General features: G+C 45.5%; 1 protein-coding gene across 1 annotated transcript in view; it reads left to right on the top strand.

The window, feature by feature from the left end:
- The window catches only part of PRKCA (protein kinase C alpha), a 348,434-nt gene that overhangs the window by 143,139 nt on the left and 185,020 nt on the right, over window positions 1–20,275 (top strand). The window contains exon 3 of the mRNA XM_053655561.1: window positions 3,695–3,777. Coding sequence (XP_053511536.1) covers window positions 3,695–3,777 — 83 coding nt within the window. The remainder of the gene's footprint in view (window positions 1–3,694; window positions 3,778–20,275) is intronic.

Genomic DNA, 20,275 nt, shown 5'->3' with positions numbered 1-20,275 from the left:
AGACTTGGGGGCAGCGCATTTTACAGGCAGATTACGTGACCCCATGTCTGGGGGGCGTTGTCAGACCCTACGGTCGTTCCGTTTACTTTTTGAGATACAGTTGACTCTTTTCCACAGCAACTCTTTTCCTCTTTTTAAGGGCTCCAATTTCTCTTCACCCTTGCCATCACTGGGTATTTTTCTTCTTTCCTCTTAATAATAGCCTGCCCGTGGGTGTGGAGTGGAGACCCTTCAAGTTCTCTCTCACTCGGCAGCCACGGCTGTGCCTGCGTGGTGGGTGAGTGACCAGGGTTGGTGCTGGTCCAGAGGAGGAATCTGAATGAGCAGGAATCTCAGCAGCAGCTGACTCCTTTATACGTAGCACCGGTTCGCCCTAGTGAAGCTCTGTGCATGGATGGAGTATGGAAAATGCCTCTGGGCTTACCAGTTGCCCAAGGCCATGTCAGCAGACATCGTTCAGTATCGAGAGTCCCAAGTCACCCATTTGTGTGGGGACAACATTTGACACAGAGCAGTCTCAGGTCACCCAGGTGTGTCTACTGGGCCAAAACTCACTACAGCAAAGTGAGCTCTTATCAAATTCACTGGGGGAGGGGAGGTGCAGTGTCAGAAGAGACTGGTGTTTCTCTCATGAGGGGCATTTGGCTGTTGGGCTGCCATTTGCTGAGAACTGTTCCTCTTAAACTAATGGGCACAACTGGGAACCACTATTACTGTCAGCACAGCAACAGCACAACACACCTGCTATTTTTTTTAATTTTTAAAAATTTTTATGAATTCTTGAGGAAAACATAGGTGACTATATCACTTGTTCTGTCTCTGAAACCTACTTTGACAGATGGCCAAAACTCTCCTTAATTTCCATTTCGTTCCCTTCCATAAGTAAGATTAGTGTGTGATACAGATCAGTAGACTGAACAGTCTCCATTTAAAGCCACGTGACCTTGAGGAGCATGATTAGGCCAAGACCGTGGTTATTTTTGTCTGCCCACGTCATTTGCTTGGTGTGATTTGTGCATTTCGTGTGTGAGCAGAGCCATCACTGTCGGGCAGCATAAGCATATCATGGCGAGGATTAGAGGGAAGTGGTTTTGTGCTTAGGAAATAATTGAATGAAGGTTTACTTTGTGACTTTAAGCAGCAGGACAGCCTCCTATTTTAAAACCTCTCATTTGGTTGTACAAGCAGAGGGGCCCCGAAGTCTTTGACCGTGAGACTCCATCTCAGAGTCTGATTGGCCAGCCTGTGCTTGCTTAAGCAAGGACTTCTTCAAGGGCCAACGGTCCAGCTCCAGGACCAAGCACGGAGAAATCCATTGTGACTTATGTCTGTGCATCTTCCAACTGAGTGGTTGCTGTCTTAATGTTGCCTTTCCGCCAGCCAGGGCCAGGCAGCTATTTATTGAAAGCATACTCGGTGACAAGTAGCACCTTATTCCCTCACCTGCTCCCCAGTTCCCTTTGTTCCCCATGACATGGTGAGATGAAGACCTTTAGAACTCCAAAACAAAAAGGGTGAAAACCATAGCTCCTAATTTCAGCCTCAGGAAAGTCTCTGCTGTCCAATCTCCAGGTCGACCCAATGCATTCTCTTGCTGTATTTATTGTCTTTCCCTCATTTTCCAGTGACAGTAGCAAGACTCCTCAAATGTTCGCATCATATTGTCTTACAAAATAACCCAATTTAGTTTGGAACTTGAAACCAAAGGTCAAGGTCAGCCATCGGTGATTTTGGAATCTCTGGCCCTTCCTTAGTTTTCTGAGACAGCCTTTCCCTGGCCAATGCCGGAGTCCGCCACTACCAGGGAGCTCCTCTTCCCTGCTCCCCTCCCTGGAGGTCGGGGTGAGGGAAGGGCTCACCCAGCTGTCTCTCCTTAGTCACTCAGGCATAGGTCTGGTCTGTAGCTTCCTTTGAAGACCACTTGTTCTGAATTTTCAGTCTTGAACAGGCCTGCGGGGTCTTTATCCTTCAGGTAGCTCGTGTCTAAATGGCTGTCTGGGAAGACATGGCCCTTTTCTCCACATTCTGTAGGATACTCAGGCCCTGCTGGGTCCGAGACTTTTGTGTAAGGTTGGGGAGGCTTCTCTAAGGCAGGCTGGGAAGAAGTATTTGGGACCAGTGGTGGGGCTTTTTGCTGCCTCATAAATTATGCTGTGCCTTGAGGGCCTGGTTTTTCAGATGAAGTTGATTTAAAATTTTTTTTGAGGCATATAGTAGAATACTAGGGTAACATATAATTGCATGGATGGGTAAGTAATGGTAGAAAGGACAGAGTTAAAAAACAAACTGTTCCTCCAAAGGAATTTGATAAATACAGGTTTTCTTAATAAGTGCAGAGATGGATTTAAAAAAAAGAAAAAAGACAAAAGACCCTGCACATTCGAACGATTAAGTAAGGAATCATGATGTTTATTTTCCCTTCCAAACACCACATCCACAATACATGAGGACGGTGGAGCAGCGAGGCTCCTGTGAGCCTCTTTCTCTAGCAATTTCTTCCCCTAATTCCAGGGAGTGAAAGATGACTCTGTGCCTAGGCAGCGGGGGCAGAGGAGTCCTTTGTGTCCTCTCAGCGCCGCTGTGTCCTTCACCCTTGGAGTGCCGCAGAGCTCTTGCTCGGGCAGGGACGCAGTGGGAAGACCCGGGTCTGAGGCCCTGGGGGCCTCTCCTCCGTGGGTCACACCCACCGCCTCCTGCCCGGATGGTGGGGGGGGGGGCAGGCGTGGCGGGCAGCGAACAAGAACCCCTCATCTCTGCTCCTAAAGGGATGCTCTTTTAAAGACCTTCAGTCGTCACGTTCTTAGGGTTGGTTCCCCCGTAGGCCCAACTCTGCCTGCTTGATGGCAAGCCTGCATTTCTTTTTTTAAAAATGTACTTGCACCGTGACATTGTATTATGAGCACCTTAAAAGATAACTATTTAAAAATGAAAAAACAACCCTTATTGTACCTTCCTGACTTGGCACACCCACATCTCCATCCTCTGGGCTTTAGTCGTCTCTCCCCCCCCCCCCCCATCACCTCCCCCATCACCTCCCCCATCACCTCCCCCATCACCTCCCCCATCACCTCCCCATCCTCTCTTCTCTCTCCCCTTTTCTCCCCTTTCTTCCCCCCTCATTATATAGTTATGGCAAGAAGGCGTGAGGGGAGCCTTTCCTTATTTCAAATAGCTGTTCTCTGTAGACAGGGTCTGTGTCTTAATGAGTTTCTCGGGTCCCGATGTTGCTGAGGAGCTTCTGGAACCCACTCTTAGGGACACCCATATATTATTTATAGTTATAAACTCTTTATAGTTTATGTCACCTACAGGGTGTAACATTTATAAACATTTATATGGGCATGATTGTGTTGGTGTAGGACAGCGCGAAGTAGTTTAAATTTTGATTCTTGCTTTTTATACCTTGAGAAACTGTCTTACAGTCTCTAGCCTGCTCGCCTTCAACCGCAAAGAAAGAGACTTGCGGGTCAGGTTCCCCGGGGCCCATCAGTGCGGGCTTTGTACGGTTCTGTTATCAGAGTCTGATCAACACTAAGTGTTGATGTGTCTTTAATGAAATGCCTTCTGATTGCCGTTTAAGATTCTGTAGAGAAATTAAGTTGACTGCTAATGAGTAGTACATAGCTCTTCTGGAAAACAACTTGTATACTAAATCTGGTTTATTCTAATTTTGACTTTCTTTTCTCTCTGCCAGTTTGCTGTTTTGTGGTTCACAAGAGGTGCCATGAATTTGTCACATTTTCTTGTCCGGGTGCAGACAAGGGACCTGACACTGATGTAAGTAGTCTGGGAGCTATTGCTCGATGTCAACTTGAATTTCCGAGTTTAATTTTTTTTAATGCCGGTACAACTATTGTCTGGGCCTCTACTGTCGATGAGAAGACTTGTCCGTTGGTCCAGTCCTGTGTGTCTTGTACCAGTGAACACATGCACCGTCCTCTGAGCCCTGGCAGGACTGCCGGGGGCAGAGGAGAATTTCTTGCTGAATGTTCCCCATCAGTCTTCTGCTTTGGGCGGCCGCGTGGACTAAGTGCAGCAGATGGATAGGAATAGCTTTCCCGAACACAATGCAGGTCTTTCCCAAAGATGCTGACCAATGTTACAATCAACATAAATCACTCTTTGGTACATTAACTAGTGGTCTGTCATTGCTTCTGGCCACTAACAAACCTATCTAGTTCGCTTCATGAGATCTTTGCTGCCCTTTCATTCTGTGTTATAAACGCCCCTGTTGGTTTAAGTAAGTTAACATCTGTTCCACCGAGCAGATGATCTCCAAAGTTGCCCATGAGTGAACATGTAATTTTGTGTATTTGTGTGTAATTCTGCCTGTCTCTGTGGAGCGTCTGCAATGCACTGAAAAACAGGAGCAGCCCAGCAGAGTGGGATTCAGGAGGCCTGGGAAATACCCGCGTCGGAAATACAGGCTGGGACAAAAGCAGATTTACAGTTGGTATGGAAAATAATAATACAGTAATGAAAACATAACACAAGAATAAACTCCGGGTTTCACGTACTCACACCTGTAAGTCTACTTTCCCCACCATGTATATTGAACGGAAAGGAACATGGTTTGTTTCCATGGAAAATAATATTTTAACTGAAAAAAATTTTTTTTGCGGGGGAGACCTAAAGAGTAGGCATTTCTATTCTGAATTGCTTTCGCCGGATCTCTTTAGTCACTGATACTTAAATTATGTGCTTTGAGTGATTTCTGCCTTCAGCATCCATTCCCATCAGGAAACCGGTTTCACAGCAGCGTTGGCGGTGGAGGCAGGGCCGAATTCCCCCCTCCCCAGGAGCCGGCGTGTTCCCCAGGAGCTCTGAGCAATTCAGCTTTGCATCTTTTAGCACATGTAGTGAAGGAACTTACTGGGGGACCCCCAGCGTGTGGAGACATGCTGTGTCCCCGTTCAGATGCTGGTGGAGGCAGCACAGAGTGGGTGCCTCAGTTCTGAGCCACCACTGTCCCTCCCACAAAGACTCACCATGCGGGAGCCGGAGGGACCCTCTGGGATGACCTTGTTGTATATTCTTGTGGACCAGGAAGTCCATCCAGCCCACGAATGTTGAGTGACTTGCCTGCGTACAAAAAAGCTGTGTGGTGTCACCCACACTTCCCCTTTCCACAGTCCCCTTTCTTATCCGTTTGGGGCAAGAAATAAAAAGAGAGAAAATTGGGTGCAAATGAAGAGCAAGCATCATGTGTGGTCCTTTCACCTCCTTGCTTGTTATTCTCAACTCCCCTTTGAGCTCTGCTCATTTCTCTTCTGTCCCCTCTCATACTGGCCCCACCAAGAATGGAGCAGGGAGCGGTGGGGCTGGTGCAAGCTACCGGGCTGTAAACGGCTTTTGCTTGACTCCTTCCACCTCTTTATTCTTTTAGTTAAATATGCTTTATTGGATTTTTAATATAGGGGAAGATAGACATTAAAACAGGGGTGTCAAACTCATTTTCACCGGGGGCCACATCAGCCTCATGGTTGCCTTCAAAGGGCCGAATGTAGAGCTCCTTGCCCCTAGCTAAGGAGTAGTTACAGTTATACAGCCCTAAAATTATTTGACCCTTCGAGGGCAACCGTGAGGCTGATGTGGCCCCTGGTGAAAATGAGTTTAACACCCTTGCATTAAAATACCACTCATTAAAACAGGATGCCAGCGCTCTGAGTGTGTTTACCTGAGTGAGGGTCCTATGGCAGGTGGTCAGAAGGCTTCCCCAGGGAAATAAATGCCTTTTAAACCAAGCATCAAGAATAAGTAGAAGACAGGCAGCAAAAGGGGGTTTGTGCTCGTGCATACATGGGCATGTGTGCATGCAAGCTGGGGAACGTGGAACCTTGTAAAACACTCTTTCTACAAAGGGCAGACCAGGTGAGACCTCCCTGATGTGGGGAGGAGTTTCTGGTATGAATGAACTTGAGCGGGCTGGGCATCAGACGTCCGGTTCAGTGTTTTGAACACAGTCTCGTGTACAGTGGGGACCCAGGGAAAGGTTTTAACCTAGGGATGATGTGATCCTAGTTGCATCTTATGAAGGTGGCTGTGGTCGCCTGGTAGAAAATGAACTGAGTAGGAAATGGGCTCAACATACAGGTGAACATGGGGGAACATCAGCTGATGGAGAACCAGCACAGGGACCCCACTCTCCAGGGCAAAGAGATGGGAGCTTGGAGTGGATGGAGGCAATGGGGATGGGCGGAGTGAACCCATTCAGGGTACACTGAGGTGCCTGCCTGATCAGTGGTTCTTGGCCATTGTCGGGCCAGGGAGATGGAGATGTTGAAAAAGACGTTCAGGTTTCTGGCCTAAAGGGAGAGCATCTTTGAGGCTCTGGGGTAAATCAGACCGAGGGTTTGACTTGGGCATTTGAGAAGTTGGACATTGAGAAGACAGTTGTGGGTGAATATGGGATTGGAAGTGAGAAGTGGCGTATGTCCTAAACATAAAGATTTTTTTAAGTGTTATCTTGCCTAGACAGAGGGTATAGAGTGAAAAGAAAAGAGATCAGGGCCCAGGAGAGAGCTCTGAGGAACTTCGGCAGATTGGCTGGGAGAGGAGGGGCCGGGAGGTAGGAGGAAATCAATCCAGGGGAGTGATGCTGATGTAATGATTTCCTGAAGCAACACAGCCCAACGCTCTGATCACGTCTGTGGTTCTGTCACAAATTCGCTGTAAGCTCTTGATTTTACACCTGGACGGGCACTGTACATCCCCGTGTCCACCAGACTGTCTTGTTGACAACGGAGAGTCTTGGTTTATGCCCGCTAGAGATTAGTTCATGCCTGTGAACTATTTTCCGTGACCTCATTCACGCTCAGAAATTGTATGCTGTTTGGATGGTTGCCCTGCAGTCCCCTTGCTCCTGGAGCCCGGAGCCAGGCAGGAAGCTTTAGGGATGGTGCACCTGGTGTGAGATGTAACGGGAGGCGCCCCTGTGTCCAACGTGCAGCTGAGGTCTGCTCCTCTTCCTTCTGTGTCGACTTGCCGTTGGTACTGAGCCTCACGTTTTATAATCCTTGAAAATACAGTTGATACGAGATGAACCTTTTTTTTTAATGTGAGAGAAAAAGAAGTACAGGAGACATTTAGAAGAATTGGGAGACTTGGCTGGCTGATCTGGAATGAATTGCGTGTTCTCTTCCAAGGAGGAAACTTTGGCCCTTGGGGTTAAGGGGCCTGTGATCAGGTTTTCCGGCAGCCCCAGCACAGGGCTGTTTTTCATGCAGGGCAACCTTATTACCTTACAAATGTGCACGATGAACTGTACCCCAGGGGGTGGTTGGAAAAGCATGAGGGTTTCATGGCACAGAGCTGAGCTGAGATGGTAGGAATTTTCTTGTTTTGTCCTTTTTTCCCCCAGCAAGTTTAAAATCACAGAATTACAGAGCTGGGAGGGTGGTCGGGGAAGAGAGAGCGGCCCTGGCCTGCTTGTGCTTCAACAGAGCTTGTTGGGACCTACCCGCTGGTGGAACCATTGGAAGTTCTGTTCACATGTTCAGAAAAGTGCTAAAGGACATGAGGAAAGCCCGTTAAAGGAGCAGAAGGATCAGGAAGAAAGAAATACAGGGCAAACGCAGGTTTACAGTTGTGAGCACACAAAATGCAGAGTTTATTTTTGTATTACTGTTTATTATTTTCCATATGAACAACTGTAAACCTACTTTTGCCTCACCCTTTGTAATGTAGGTGAAAAAACTACCTCAAACATTTTTTTTGTGAAAATTTAAAAATCATCAAATAAGATTCCTTTTCACACTATGGTGAGTGCTTAAGATGCACAGTTGACGTCAGGCTTAACAATGCCCTCGTCGACCTCAGCAGACTCTGAGCGTTTGCAGGTGGGAAGAACCAACTCTGTGAGGTCCGCAGGCACTGCACTGTACCTGCTCCGCCATCTCCCAGATGGAAGGAAAGGAAAAGGACTGAAAAATAAAAGAGCAGAACCCAGATTACCAGAATCAGATAGGAAGAGAACTAAACATTGTTTCGAACAGAGATAATCAATCTTTAAGGCTCCAAGAGCGGTCCTGTTGAACCGATGAGGAAGTTTGGGGCACCTTGGAGGAGAAGGGGCTCTGGGATTCAATAGCAGGACCCCCTGGAAATCAGGCCAGTCTCTGAGCCCGCCCACCCCGCTCCAGACGAGCGGAATTCTTTCAGACAATCCCTACCACCATGACTAGAGATGAAAGCCAAGGCTTCTGAAGCTTTAAGCACAGCCCCATGCACACCCAGTAGCAGAGGAAAATGAAAGACTTTCAGAGCACCTAACATTAGAGGTTAACGCATGCACTGGCATCGTGAATCTTTAGAGCCAAGAACTACAAGCTGGAAAGAGGGGATGGACGTGGCTCACAGAACACACAGGGCTCTTCCCATTTGGCGTTGGAAAGGCACCTGAGTTGGTGCAGAATTTGTGTCTCCAGGTGAGCGGCCCCAGCATCCCCTGCCCTACACCCCAGATTTTATGTGACAACAGAGAAACAAGACAGAACTGGTCCATGTGCAGAAACGGTTCTCCCACACCCACCGTCCCCCCCACTCCCAGTTAAGACATGAACTAAGACATGGTGTGCAGGTAGACAGGGAATATGGCCTTGCTTGGCTCTGGGTGTGGGGTTGGAGAATGTGACTTTGCTGTGGCCACAGTGGGGTGACGAGGCAGACTGAGGAGGGCTGGCGAGGGTTCCAGGGGCCGGCTCTGTCTGAGGCTTCCCTTTGCCGTCTAAGATTTCAGCTGGCCTGCCTCTTTGTCCTTCCGTCTGGAACGCCTCCTCATTCTTAGAATCATCTCCATTCAGCTTAAATTACATCTGTTCATGAAGCTCATGTCGCTACAGGGAAAACAGGTTACTCGGGTCCTTCCAGATGTGGGTATGTATAGATTATTAGTACATTAAGTCATTTTCTTCCATACTTTTCTCTGTGTGCCTTAAGTGAGAAAAGCTGCAAAGTGGCCCTTTCAGAGAATTGTACCCATCTCAGTCCTGCTTTTAAAGCCATAATGGGGACACACTCACACATCCTTTTGTTGTGTCAAGTTTTAGAGAGAGAAACATTTTTATGTGATACGTATAAAATGGCACAAATGCTAAACAAGTATTTAAACATTACCTTAGGTGCACTCACCCTATGCATTGGATGTGTGGAGGTTTGAGAAAGTGAAAGGGAAAGGTAGTGATCTGTTATAAGTCTTTTTTTTAATTTTTATTTATCTTTAGAGGGGAAGGGAAGGAGAGAGGGAGAGAAATATCAATGTATGGTTGCCTCTCATGCATCCCCTGCTGGGAACTGGCCTGCAACCCCGGCATGTGCCCTGACTGGGAATTGAACCACGATCCTCTGATTCTCAGGCCCGCGCTCAATCCACTGAGCTACACCAGCCAGGGTTGCTGTTACAGGCCTTAATGCACTTGGAGGTAATGAGCTTCCCTTGCGTTTTTCTTTGCCTTTTTGTTTAACCCTTCTTTTTTTTTTTCTTGTACATTTTCACTAGCACCCCTGGCCTATCTGGGGAGCAATTTGTCGTGTAGGACTTTGCACTTCTTAGATCTGAGCCATACAGTTGCACAGAACTCAGGGGACTTAAAAATAACTTCCCGGGTCATCAGTGCCCCTCACCCGGGAGATGGCGGACATCCACACAGGTGGCGTCACATGTCAGCTGGTGCCTCCCAGGGCAGAGGCACCAGTGAAGTTAATGAGTTAGACGGCAGGGAAGCTTGCTTCTGATCTGGGTACAGCTACAGGCCTGTGAAGACCATAAAACCGAGCCATTTGAAGAAGCCGAGAGCATTGACTTATAAACAGAACCAAAAATAGAACCGATTGAGCAAATTGCTGCAAAACAAAAGCACTGTCTGGTCCGAAGCTGGACTCCGTGGAGGGCTGCCTGTCCAGAAAGCAAAATTGCTCTCTATTCTTGATGGTGGTCTTGCGAATTCTCTGCTGTTGAGTTCCTCTCGGTGTCTTAGAAACCAATTGAATAAAGCGAGGCTGCTCAGTTGTTTAAAATCCAGCGTTTCAAAGCTTCATTTGCAACAAAACTCAAAACATTTAAAACAAATCTAGGAGTTAATTTGATTAGTGAATCTGTTTTCTCAAAGTGTGCTTTTCCATTTACTACGGAAATCACACAATTTTGTGCGCAAACCCAGTTATACCCGAAAGACTTTTATATGCTTGAACTAAGTAGAGTGAGCTTTGTAAAAGGTGCTGGCGCTAGAAAGTGGCATTTGGAAGTCAGCAGAGGGAACAGAGGGGATCTGGTGTGGGAACTGGCTGTCCTGCCCTCCCACAAAGCGTTCCAGACCCTGGTTTTCTTTGATAAATATGGAGGATAAACTCAGTGGTCTTTCAAGTTGTTTTCAGCCCTAAGTTCTATTCCTTCACTAAATATTTATTCAGGGCTTTATGCTGTAAAGATATGAAGGTGAAGACAGTCTCATTTCTGCCCTGCCAATACAGTCTCTTGTATCACACGGATGAGCCAGCATGCAAATAACTACCCTGTAAGATTGCATAGGATAGCTGTATAGGAGGAAGAGAAGTAAAATGCTGTGTAGTTTAAGCAGAGGGCGGGGAGCATCTAATGGGAGAATGAGGGAAGGCTTCCTGAAAGTGGTGACATTTTCAGATGGATTGCAGTTCTTTTTAAAATTTTCTTTTACAAACAGACCAGTATTTTCATGTTTCTCTGCTGGATTAAGGGAGTTACACATCTTGCCAAAGGCTGCTATCCAGGGGCACACAGACTTAAGTGACGTGTATTTGCAAGAAGCCTGGTAAAAAGAACACCTGCAAGAGAAATCGCAGTGTTCTGCACTCCCTGGAGGGCTCAGCCCTGCATCCACCTGTGAGGAAGCCCTTGCCAGGTCCTGGATCCCTCTGCAGTCACCCACAGGTGGTATTCTCACGTGCTGCGATGCCATGGGGGACCTTAACAACAAGTTATTTCAGGAAAGTAAACCTAGCAGATAATTCCTGTGCTAACTCTGATCCTTGGTGGGTAGCTTCTTCTCTGTACCAGATTCACAGCAGCAGAAGCATTTCCTCCAAGGGAAGGGACTCCTGCTACTTTTGCAGCAATTAATCCAGCTGGGAATTAAAAGGGGCCCCAGAGATTTGCCCCCTGCTCTGCAGCTCTGGTGAGAACTATGGGAGGCAGCTGGGCGGTGGAATGTCTGTTCTCTCTGCCTCCCAAGATCTGGCCAGTGAGAGGGGGCATATATGTGCGTGATGACAGGGTGCCTCATATTTTAGCCAAAGGCTTGTTTTCCAGGGCTCCTGGGGCTTTCCAGCTTAATCCAACTGTTTACGTTGTCACTGCTCAAACATCTTAGGAACTCCACTCTCAGAATGGCATAGAAGGCCAGTAGCACATTCTTTTCCAAATCTCCGCTCTTGGCAACTTTGTTAGCCTTTGGTAGTGTTATTTGGGGAAGCTGCCAAAAGTCGGGTGGAACCAGATGGGAAAAGGGGCGTGACTGAGCACTGGCATGGGCCCAGCTGGAGGTGAGAGGGTTAGGTTAGAAAGTGGTCTTTCTTGTGCAGGTTAAGCAGTGCCTGTGACATCAGGTCTGAGAGAGACATTTTTGTGCAAAGTGCCGAGGGCACACAGGAGTCACTGTGTAACCTCTCTGGGGCACTTCTGATTAACACCTGTGTGGTTTTCTGTTTTTGAAATGGTTGTATTGCTTAATGACTTCGCCTACACAGTGAAGTCTTTGTGAGCAGATCTTGTCTTTTCACTTTAAAAGCCAAGAGCCCAGTGCCTCAACTAGCACAGAAAAAAATATCGTTGATCCACAGAGAATGTGTGGATGAAGGTCTGTTAACCTAACTTGATCACCAGTTGTTTTCATCTGGTCTCCAGTTACTTCAATAGCTTTAGCTGCACATGAGACAGTTAATGACCAGATCCAGCACCCAGGAGTGGATGTTTCGTCACCATCATTATTGTGGCACCTTGATGGGCTCTCCTGCTTTTCACAATAGCCATTTGAAGCCATTGTCTTAATTCTTGGGATTTGAGTTTTAAAAATGGCACATCTGGGCAATAGCCTTTGGGCTGGTTGCGATCAAAATTGGTAGGATGGTTTCCTCATTTATTTTTCCTGACCTACACAAGAGACTTGGGACTATTGGACAGTCGATGGTGTTCGGACCATCAGAATAACCTGTGCCTAAGAATACTTGCCAGAAATGTGGCCTGGGGAGCCGGTCCCTGGGATCCAAATCATCGGGAACCCAGAGCTACAGGTTTGTTCTACAAGTCACTGCATCTTCATGACGTTGTCTGACATGTGTTGAGCATTTCTTGTGCCTGGGGCTACTCTTGTATTTCTTCATTACATGTTATTCAACATTTCTTGATCATTTATTCTGTGCCTGGGGCTATGAGATGCAAAGGTTAAAAAAACATGGTCCTTGTCTTCAGTTTATCCCTAGTGGGAAGTCACACATATGAATAAACATGATTTTCATTCAGATAATTACTTCAGTGGATCACATACAAAAATGCACAAGGCAGCCCTGGCTGGCATAGCTCAGTGGATTGAGCACGGGCCTGCGAACCACACGATCTCGGTTTGATTCCCAGTCAGGGCACATGCCTGGGTTGCAGGCTGGTTCCCTGCAGGTCAGTTCCCAGCAGGGGATGCACGAAAGGCAACCACACATTGATGTTTCTCTCCTCCTCTCCTTCCCTTCCTCTCTCAAAGATAAATAAATAAAATCTTAAAAAAAAATGCACAAGGCACAGATCATTGTTCCCGTTGTACGAATGTGAAAATCAAGGCTCCCGGGTGGGGAAGTGACTCGCTGGGGCCCAATAGTAAAGGGTGCGTTAAGTGTTGGACCAGGTCATGCCACTTGCAGGCCTGTTCTCTTTCCCTAGTACCACATGGTTGATCTGCAAAGCCAGCTTAAGGGGAAGTTTTTCTGCCTATAAAGGCTCTGTTTCTGTGGACAGAGTCTGGGGTCAATGTGACTAGGACAACTCTTAGTAAGAGAGATTTGAAATGATGAAACCCTAACACATTTACAGTAAAAGTGCTCATAAGCCAGATCGACCCTGCATCCTAGTTTAGACTGGAGCATGCGGGACTGTGGGCCCAGGTGAGAGTCTGGGGCAGTTTGGAGAGTTTGACTTTTTTCTCAAGAAAGTGGAAGGTAGGACTTCCCAGGACACTGGGTTTCTGGAGAGACTCATTTCAGGTGGCTTCACCCGAAGTTGAAGACCAGCCCACATAGCTTTTGGGCTCACGCCGCAGGCTCATTCCTGCATCTCAGTGAGCTGCTTTTCCACTAGCCAATGTATGAGTCCCATTCAATTAGCTGGCACCTTCCTCACCTTGGCTCTGTTTTCTGTTTCTGCTACTTAACAAATTTCCAGCAGGAGACTCAGGGAGAGTCTATGAACAAAAAGAAGTATATTCGCCAGGGGCTAGGAGAGGCAGGAAGGTTTATCGAGGATTTTCTAGCTAGCGATGATTTTCTATCACTGTGACATTTATTTGTTTACAGTGAGGCTAAGGACAAAAGGAACCATCCCAGCAATCAAATGAACCCCTTACTAGGCCTGCGGTGGCCTTTGATAATGGCTGTGAGAGATGAAGCAGTGGGACCCTCCCCAACAGCGGCTCTGTGATGTTGTTGTACCAGAGCTGTGCGCAGACCCTGTCAATCACGGAGTCTAGTGCTGGCCAGAGAGGAGATGGGCAGTGGGAAAGTCAGTTGTCATAATCATTTTGTTTATTCATTGAACACTTCCACATTTATAGTCCAGCATATTCCCCAAACATGTGTCGAGACTGACATGCCAAAAGCAAAAGCCAGGTTCTAAGAAGAGTGCCATTGTCATGATACCTGTCACATCGCCATTAGGTGCTGAGTAGTCCTGACCGTGTGAAGGTTTCCAGATGGCATCCTTGATGTGGAAAGAGTGCCCAAGCTCTTTATGTCAACTGTGTCGTGCTTGATGGGTGTCACTCTGGCCATTCTCTTTGTGTCTCTTCCACTTTCCAAGCCAATGCTTACTAGTCTGTATTAGAACCGTGCCAGACCATCAGCTTTACGCAGTCTCCTGAGCCAGCAGCCTTGTGATTAACTCGGTTGTCTCCATCCCCTTTGTCTCCCACATCTTAAGACATCCCAAGTTCTGTGGGCTCTGCCTCGGTCTGCCATCTCCATCGTCACAGCCCCCCTCTCACCGATGACCTCATCATGTGCTACGACTTGGCCTTAATGAGCTGGACACTCTCCTGTATGCGGGTGGCCACCCAGTGGTACTCCAGGTGTTATACATATATGATTGTGCTGCTCTCCTGTCTCATGTCTCCCAGGGGGTTCTGCGGGGGCCCACAAGATGACTGCCGGGGCTGTTGGCCAGGACGCCTTGGTTCTGCTTCACACTGGCCTCTGTAGGAGGCCAGTAGCACAGGCCTCTGACATGGAGCTCTGCTTTTCCCGGAGGGCAAGCCGCAATGCACATGCATCTAGTGAGCTTCTGCTGGAATCACTTCCTGATGTCCCCTTGGTCAAAGCATCACATGGCTATGCCCAGAATCCCTGTGAAGGCAGATTCATCAGGGTTCTCCAGAGACACAGAACCCGTACACTGTGTATGTCTTTTTATCATACAAAGAGGTTTACTATAAGGAATTGGCTGGTATGACTATGGAGGCTGGCAGGTGCCAAGATCTACAGGGTGTCGGCAAGTGGGAGACTCAGGACAGACTCGGTGCAGTTCCAGTGCGAAGGCCAACAGGTTTGAGACCCGGAGAGCCAGTATTTCAGCTGGAGCCTAAAGGCAGGAAAGCCTGTGTCCCGGCTCTAAGACCGTCAGGCAGGAAGAAGTCCCTCTTGTTTGGGCAAGGGTTAGCCTTTTTGTTCTATTTAGGCTTTTGTTAGGGAAGGCAATCATCTTTACTCAGTCTACTGATTTAGATGTTAATCTTATCCAAAGATCACATCCTGAATAATGTGACCAAATGTGTGTGTGGGCGTCCCCCGGTCCAGTCAGGTGGACACGCAGAACTCACCACCACAGAGGGCACGCACACAAGGTGTGGGTCCTGGGAGGGGGGGGTCCTCGGGCCATTACTGTCCAATTTACCACAGGAAGACATATTTTAGTTGTTATATTGTAATAGTTTCCTTCCCCTATAGTTTGTTCATCTCTGTATCTCCACTGCTTTGTATGATTTCTGAGTCATAGTAAGTGATCACTGTTAAATGAGTGAGTGAATGAATGGAAAAGTGAAATCTCTGATCCCAAAATAGAATGCAAATCACTTCCTTGGTTTGAGTAAAATGTCCACAATGTTTCATGAGATTCTCTCAGAATCAATACCAGCCATTTCCTGATTAAAAGTCTCTAGATAGTGAATTTCTTTATTTTTAAGAAAAAAAAATTTTTTTCTTATGGAGGGACTCTTCAGTACTTGAAAAATATTTAAGCCAAATGAAATCATGCATGATGCCCAGTGAGTCATGATTGCTAACTGTGACCACTTTTAACCTGGTGAACAGTTTTTGGTTAAATGTCGATGGGAAGGAAAAAAAAATCCCCCAAGAGGAAATGTTTGTTTTGTCAACTGCATATTTTATATTTGTAATCCTTGAAGTAACTGCTAATTATACAGTTAATTCAGAGAGGTTTTAACCAGTCACAATTCACAAGGCTGAGAGGCGACAGAGAGCACCAGGGACACTACCTACGCGGCTGTGGTCTTTGATTTCCTTCCCGTTTGGCCACTGCTTTCCTGGGTACGTGTCTATTATCTGCCTAACTGGGCCAGGGTCACTAGTCTGTGCAGAACTCATACAGGTCACTTGCTCTTCACGCTCATGAGAAATTTATCTTAGTATGGGATGACTGTGTAAAAGAACATGTTTTAAAATGCACCGATTCTGAACTGTTTTATAACAGTCCAGGGGCTTTCTTTGTCATAAACCTGCCTCAAACACCTTTCTGAAGGCAGCTTACACGTTGCTCGCTCTCTGTACGTGGCACATTCCTAGCCTGTCTGTTCCAATCTCTTTTTCAAGGCAGGGAGCTTTATAGTGTTAACACGGGGTAGAAATATTGAAACCACGAGGATTTCATATATGGAAATGATGCTCTCCGTGAAGGAGGGTGATGTTAGGTTTCTAGATATTAAGCTGTATCATGACTCATTTGGGCTTAAGTAGGTCATTCTCCTGTTACTAAAATTAATCATGAAAGACCAGGGACACTTGAAAAAGGAGAGGAGTTTACACAGCAGGTCTTAAAATTAGAAAGGCAGGTTGTTCTCTTTAGCATTTGCTAATAAGCTTGATGTATGCACTGAGATTAAGGTAGTTCGGTTTAACTTTTTTGTTTTCATTACAAATCTGTAATTTAGAAAACTTAATGCACAGAACTAAAATGGGAAAGAAAATGGTAAGTGAAAACTTCTCTGTGAGTCTATGTGCCCACTCTCGATTTGGAGGTGTTTGCTTAAATTCGATCATATTCTCACATAGTAAATGTCTCATTCAGGAGCCTAATGATGGGAGACTCCAACAAAATAACCTGAAAAAATACACAGTTTGCCTAGCAGCCTCCTAACTCGCTCCTCATTTCTGCTCTTGCCTCCTACAGTTTATCCTCACCACAGCAGACACAGTGGGTTTTTTTGCATGTATCAGGCAGATTATATCACTGTATTGCTCTGCCTAACCCCTTCAGTGGCTTCCTTTGATTATTAGAATAAAATGTGAACTTCTTCCTTCGGTCAACAAGGCCCATCATGACTGTAGTCTGGCTCCTCTCCACCTCCCTGACCAGAACATGCCAAGTTCATTTGCATCTCAGGGCCTTTTTGCATGTCAGGGCCTTTTTGCATGTCAGGGCCTTTGCATCTCAGGGCCTTTGCATCTCAGGGCCTTTGCACAGGTGGATTCTTCCGCATGCAACTCATTCCAAGGGGATGCTCATTCATACCACTCAAGAATCTGCTCAGATGACCCTCCCCTCATTATTTTCTATTAGTCTTTCCTCCTTTGTGTACTTCATAGCCCCCATCATCACCTAAACCATAGTATTTATTAGTTACTTGATTATTGTCTATCTCTTCCACCACCATGAAAGCAGGGACATTGTTTTACTTTTCTATTTAACCTAGAACTGGCACATAGTAAGTGCTCAATTAATATATGTCAGGCGGATGAATGAATGCATGTTACTCTTACAAGAGACATGAAAAATCTTAGAGTCTTTTCTGTTTGATTCCTTCTGATAATATAACCTCAAGGAAATGCCTCAGGGTAAATAGAGACTTTTTCTTTTCTGTCATTATGGCATCATACCAAATGGTTAACCAACTGGCTGTGCCAATTAAACCTAAGCCCTACTATGTGATTGGATGTATCTTCAAAATAACCCAACAACATGTTCTTCATAATCTTTTTTCCCCTCCAAATTTGCTTTCTGTAATAAGTAGATATAAATTAATGAACAAAAACTTAAGCAAGATATATGTACCAGCTTAACAGAACCTGATAACCTAATTTCTTCTGGTTTTTTTTTTCTCAAATTCATCTGTAAGTCTTTGCATCATGGGGCTCATAAGAAAAATTAACCACCCAATGGACACTGTGGTCAAACGTCAAATCTTCAGGAAGTGCTTACTACACACTACATTCCTCCATAGTGCAGGTGTGGAGAACCTTCAAGATACTTGTGTTTTGCATGTAGAAAAGTGTTAAGAGTCAAATATTCAACTCAATATAAAAAACAAACATTTCCTATTTGTTAAGTTGAAATTGCTTCTACTTTTCCTAATGAATGATTATTTTTAGCTGTAGTATCACTGGGCTGAACAAATAAATCACCTCCGAGTATATAAGGAAAAATAAACACATGCTAAATGAATAAAACATTGCAACTACATCTTTACTGGACCATCTCTACCTCTCATACTTCAGATGCTTAAAGATTCAGTATTCTCCCATTAGTTGCAAAACAAAAGATACAGTAGAAATTCTCTCTTTTTCGAGATCACAACTATGAAGTCATGTAGTTCTACAAATTCTGCATTTGTGTGCAAAACATGAAATACGTTCATCTTCATTCTCCGTGCTTATTAGACTTGTCGCTCAGCTAGCAGGACTTTCCAAGAACAGACTGAGACATGTTGGGATGACTTCCGTAACCTCAGCCCTGCAATAATAAGAAATGCAGTATCCTTTTGCTGTGGTTTGAGGCAACAGGGAAAGAGGTGACAGGAAAGAATAAGTCACAACTGGTAAAACTGAGAAACTTTTCTCAGTTCACCGTGGTGCCCCTTTCATTTTTACATCAGCATCATGGTATAATTCAAGCTCAAGAAATCAGAAATCTTAGTATTTAAAATTTACCTTGACTTTTCCATAGTAACCAAAAAAACTAGATAAAACACATAGGAAAGGGTATTTTGTCACTGAGGCCAAAGAGCCAAGGTTGGGAATTAAGATCATGCACAAAAGTTTCCTAAAAATCCCTGTGTTGCTGCACATGTTGGAGGAAGTATGTCATACTTTAGAAACATGGGTGGGGAAGGAGGATGGTATTTTTATACGAAGCCTTAGTCCAGTGCTCAAATATACTATTGTATTTAGGTCTTGTTTCTGCTGTAGCATATAGGGATAGTGTAAAGTGTTACAGCTAGCTGTATATGTTTAAATTGTGTGTGTTGAAGATTAGGAAAAAGATAGTGGTGGTTTTTCCTAAATGAAACAACCTTCTTCTTCCCCCCACCCAGATTCTTTTCTGAAGTTGCTGGCATTTGGGTCAAGGTTTTATTAAAAGCTGCAATTTTATAACACTGGCAAACACACACAAAAATTTGTTTTAAGCTTGTTTGCACAATTCTTTTTTTCCATTGGAAATGGAATTCATTGCCTTAGGTCTTTTAAAATAGTATACAATTATCAATGGCTCTATGCTTGAAAACCCATTTATTTATAACACGGTATAAGGGCTCTGTATGTTTGCAGTTAAGAAATGCAGAATTCAATGTGATCTCCTAGTTTGGAAGCAAACTGAAATGCACTGTCCCTTTTCTGTATATTAAAAAAAAATGAGTTAATGTGTCCAGAAACCAGCTCTAGTAAAGTAGGGTTTAACATTCTTCATAATGCTAACAATATGGGGTCTGTCAAGTTCATTTAAAAATAATATGTCTGTTATTGATCTCATTTAGCTACAATACCTAATCAACTGCCAGATTTCTGTGTATCAGCCATTTTGGATACGTGAGACCAGTGTCAAATTCAGAACCTTGAGAATAATTTATGTCTAATAGGATCTAAGCATCGAAAACTATGACATGGCTGGCTATTGGCAAGAAGCGGTGCTTCTTCGATTGCCCTCTGCAGCCATCACTTTCTCCTACTCACTTTCTTGCCAGTCGGCAGGGAGTTGTGAAGTCGACTGTGATACATCAGTGTGATAGGATGCAGGTGGTCATTAAGAATGATGATTATAAAGACATGAAAAAACGTTTCTATGATGCTCGGTGCAAAAGCTTGATATGAAGTTGTTACTATGATTAGCACTGGCAGAATTTATGTGATGAGAGGCAGGAGCTAGAAGGGACCATAGGAAATTGAAATTGTGGGATAATAATTTGATTTTTAAGATAATTAGACTTACATCATTCTTCTGGATTTAATCTGGTTGGAATAGTACAATTTTTGAAAAGTTCTCAAATTCTCATTGAAGTATTTGCACCCCTCCCTCGTCCCATCCGTATCATTGTCCACAGCCAAGCGCAGTGTTCTCCAGGACTGTGATCTCAGCGGAGCATCCCTGCCCGCCTGAGAATGTTTCTTTGCCCAGCAGTGTGATGGTAAAGCTCTTCATTGCGGGTGTCTACACGGCTACATGCTAAGCGTTAATTTGGGGTTGGGTTCAAACACCAGCAGTAGAAAACCTGATTCAACAGTGACTTGAATTAACTAGGGATTTTGTCCTCTTCGTGTACGAAAATATCTGGAACTGGGCAGCCTTGGGCTCACAGGGTGGCTCTGAGACCCCGCGGAGGACCCGGCTCCTTCGCTCTTCAGTGCCGCCGTCTCGTCTGGCGGCTTTTGTTTTTTCGTTCTTATTGTTGTTGCCCTACTTGTCAGCCGGCTGCTCCAGTTCCATCCCACCGTGTCCCAAGCAACAGGAAAGAGAAAGGGAAGGTCCAAAACATAGATGCCCATTGAGTCTGCTCCCTTTCAAAGAACTCCCCCAGAAACCCGGTCCAGCAACTTCCAGTTT

The sequence above is a fragment of the Artibeus jamaicensis genome, unplaced genomic scaffold, assembly GCF_021234435.1.
Source record: "Artibeus jamaicensis isolate MK-2021 breed Jamaican fruit bat unplaced genomic scaffold, CSHL_Jam_final contig_1998, whole genome shotgun sequence".
Taxonomy (NCBI): Eukaryota; Metazoa; Chordata; class Mammalia; order Chiroptera; family Phyllostomidae; genus Artibeus; species Artibeus jamaicensis.
The sequence above is the reverse complement of the archived record's forward strand: the minus strand, read 5'-3'. Positions and strand labels throughout refer to the sequence as shown.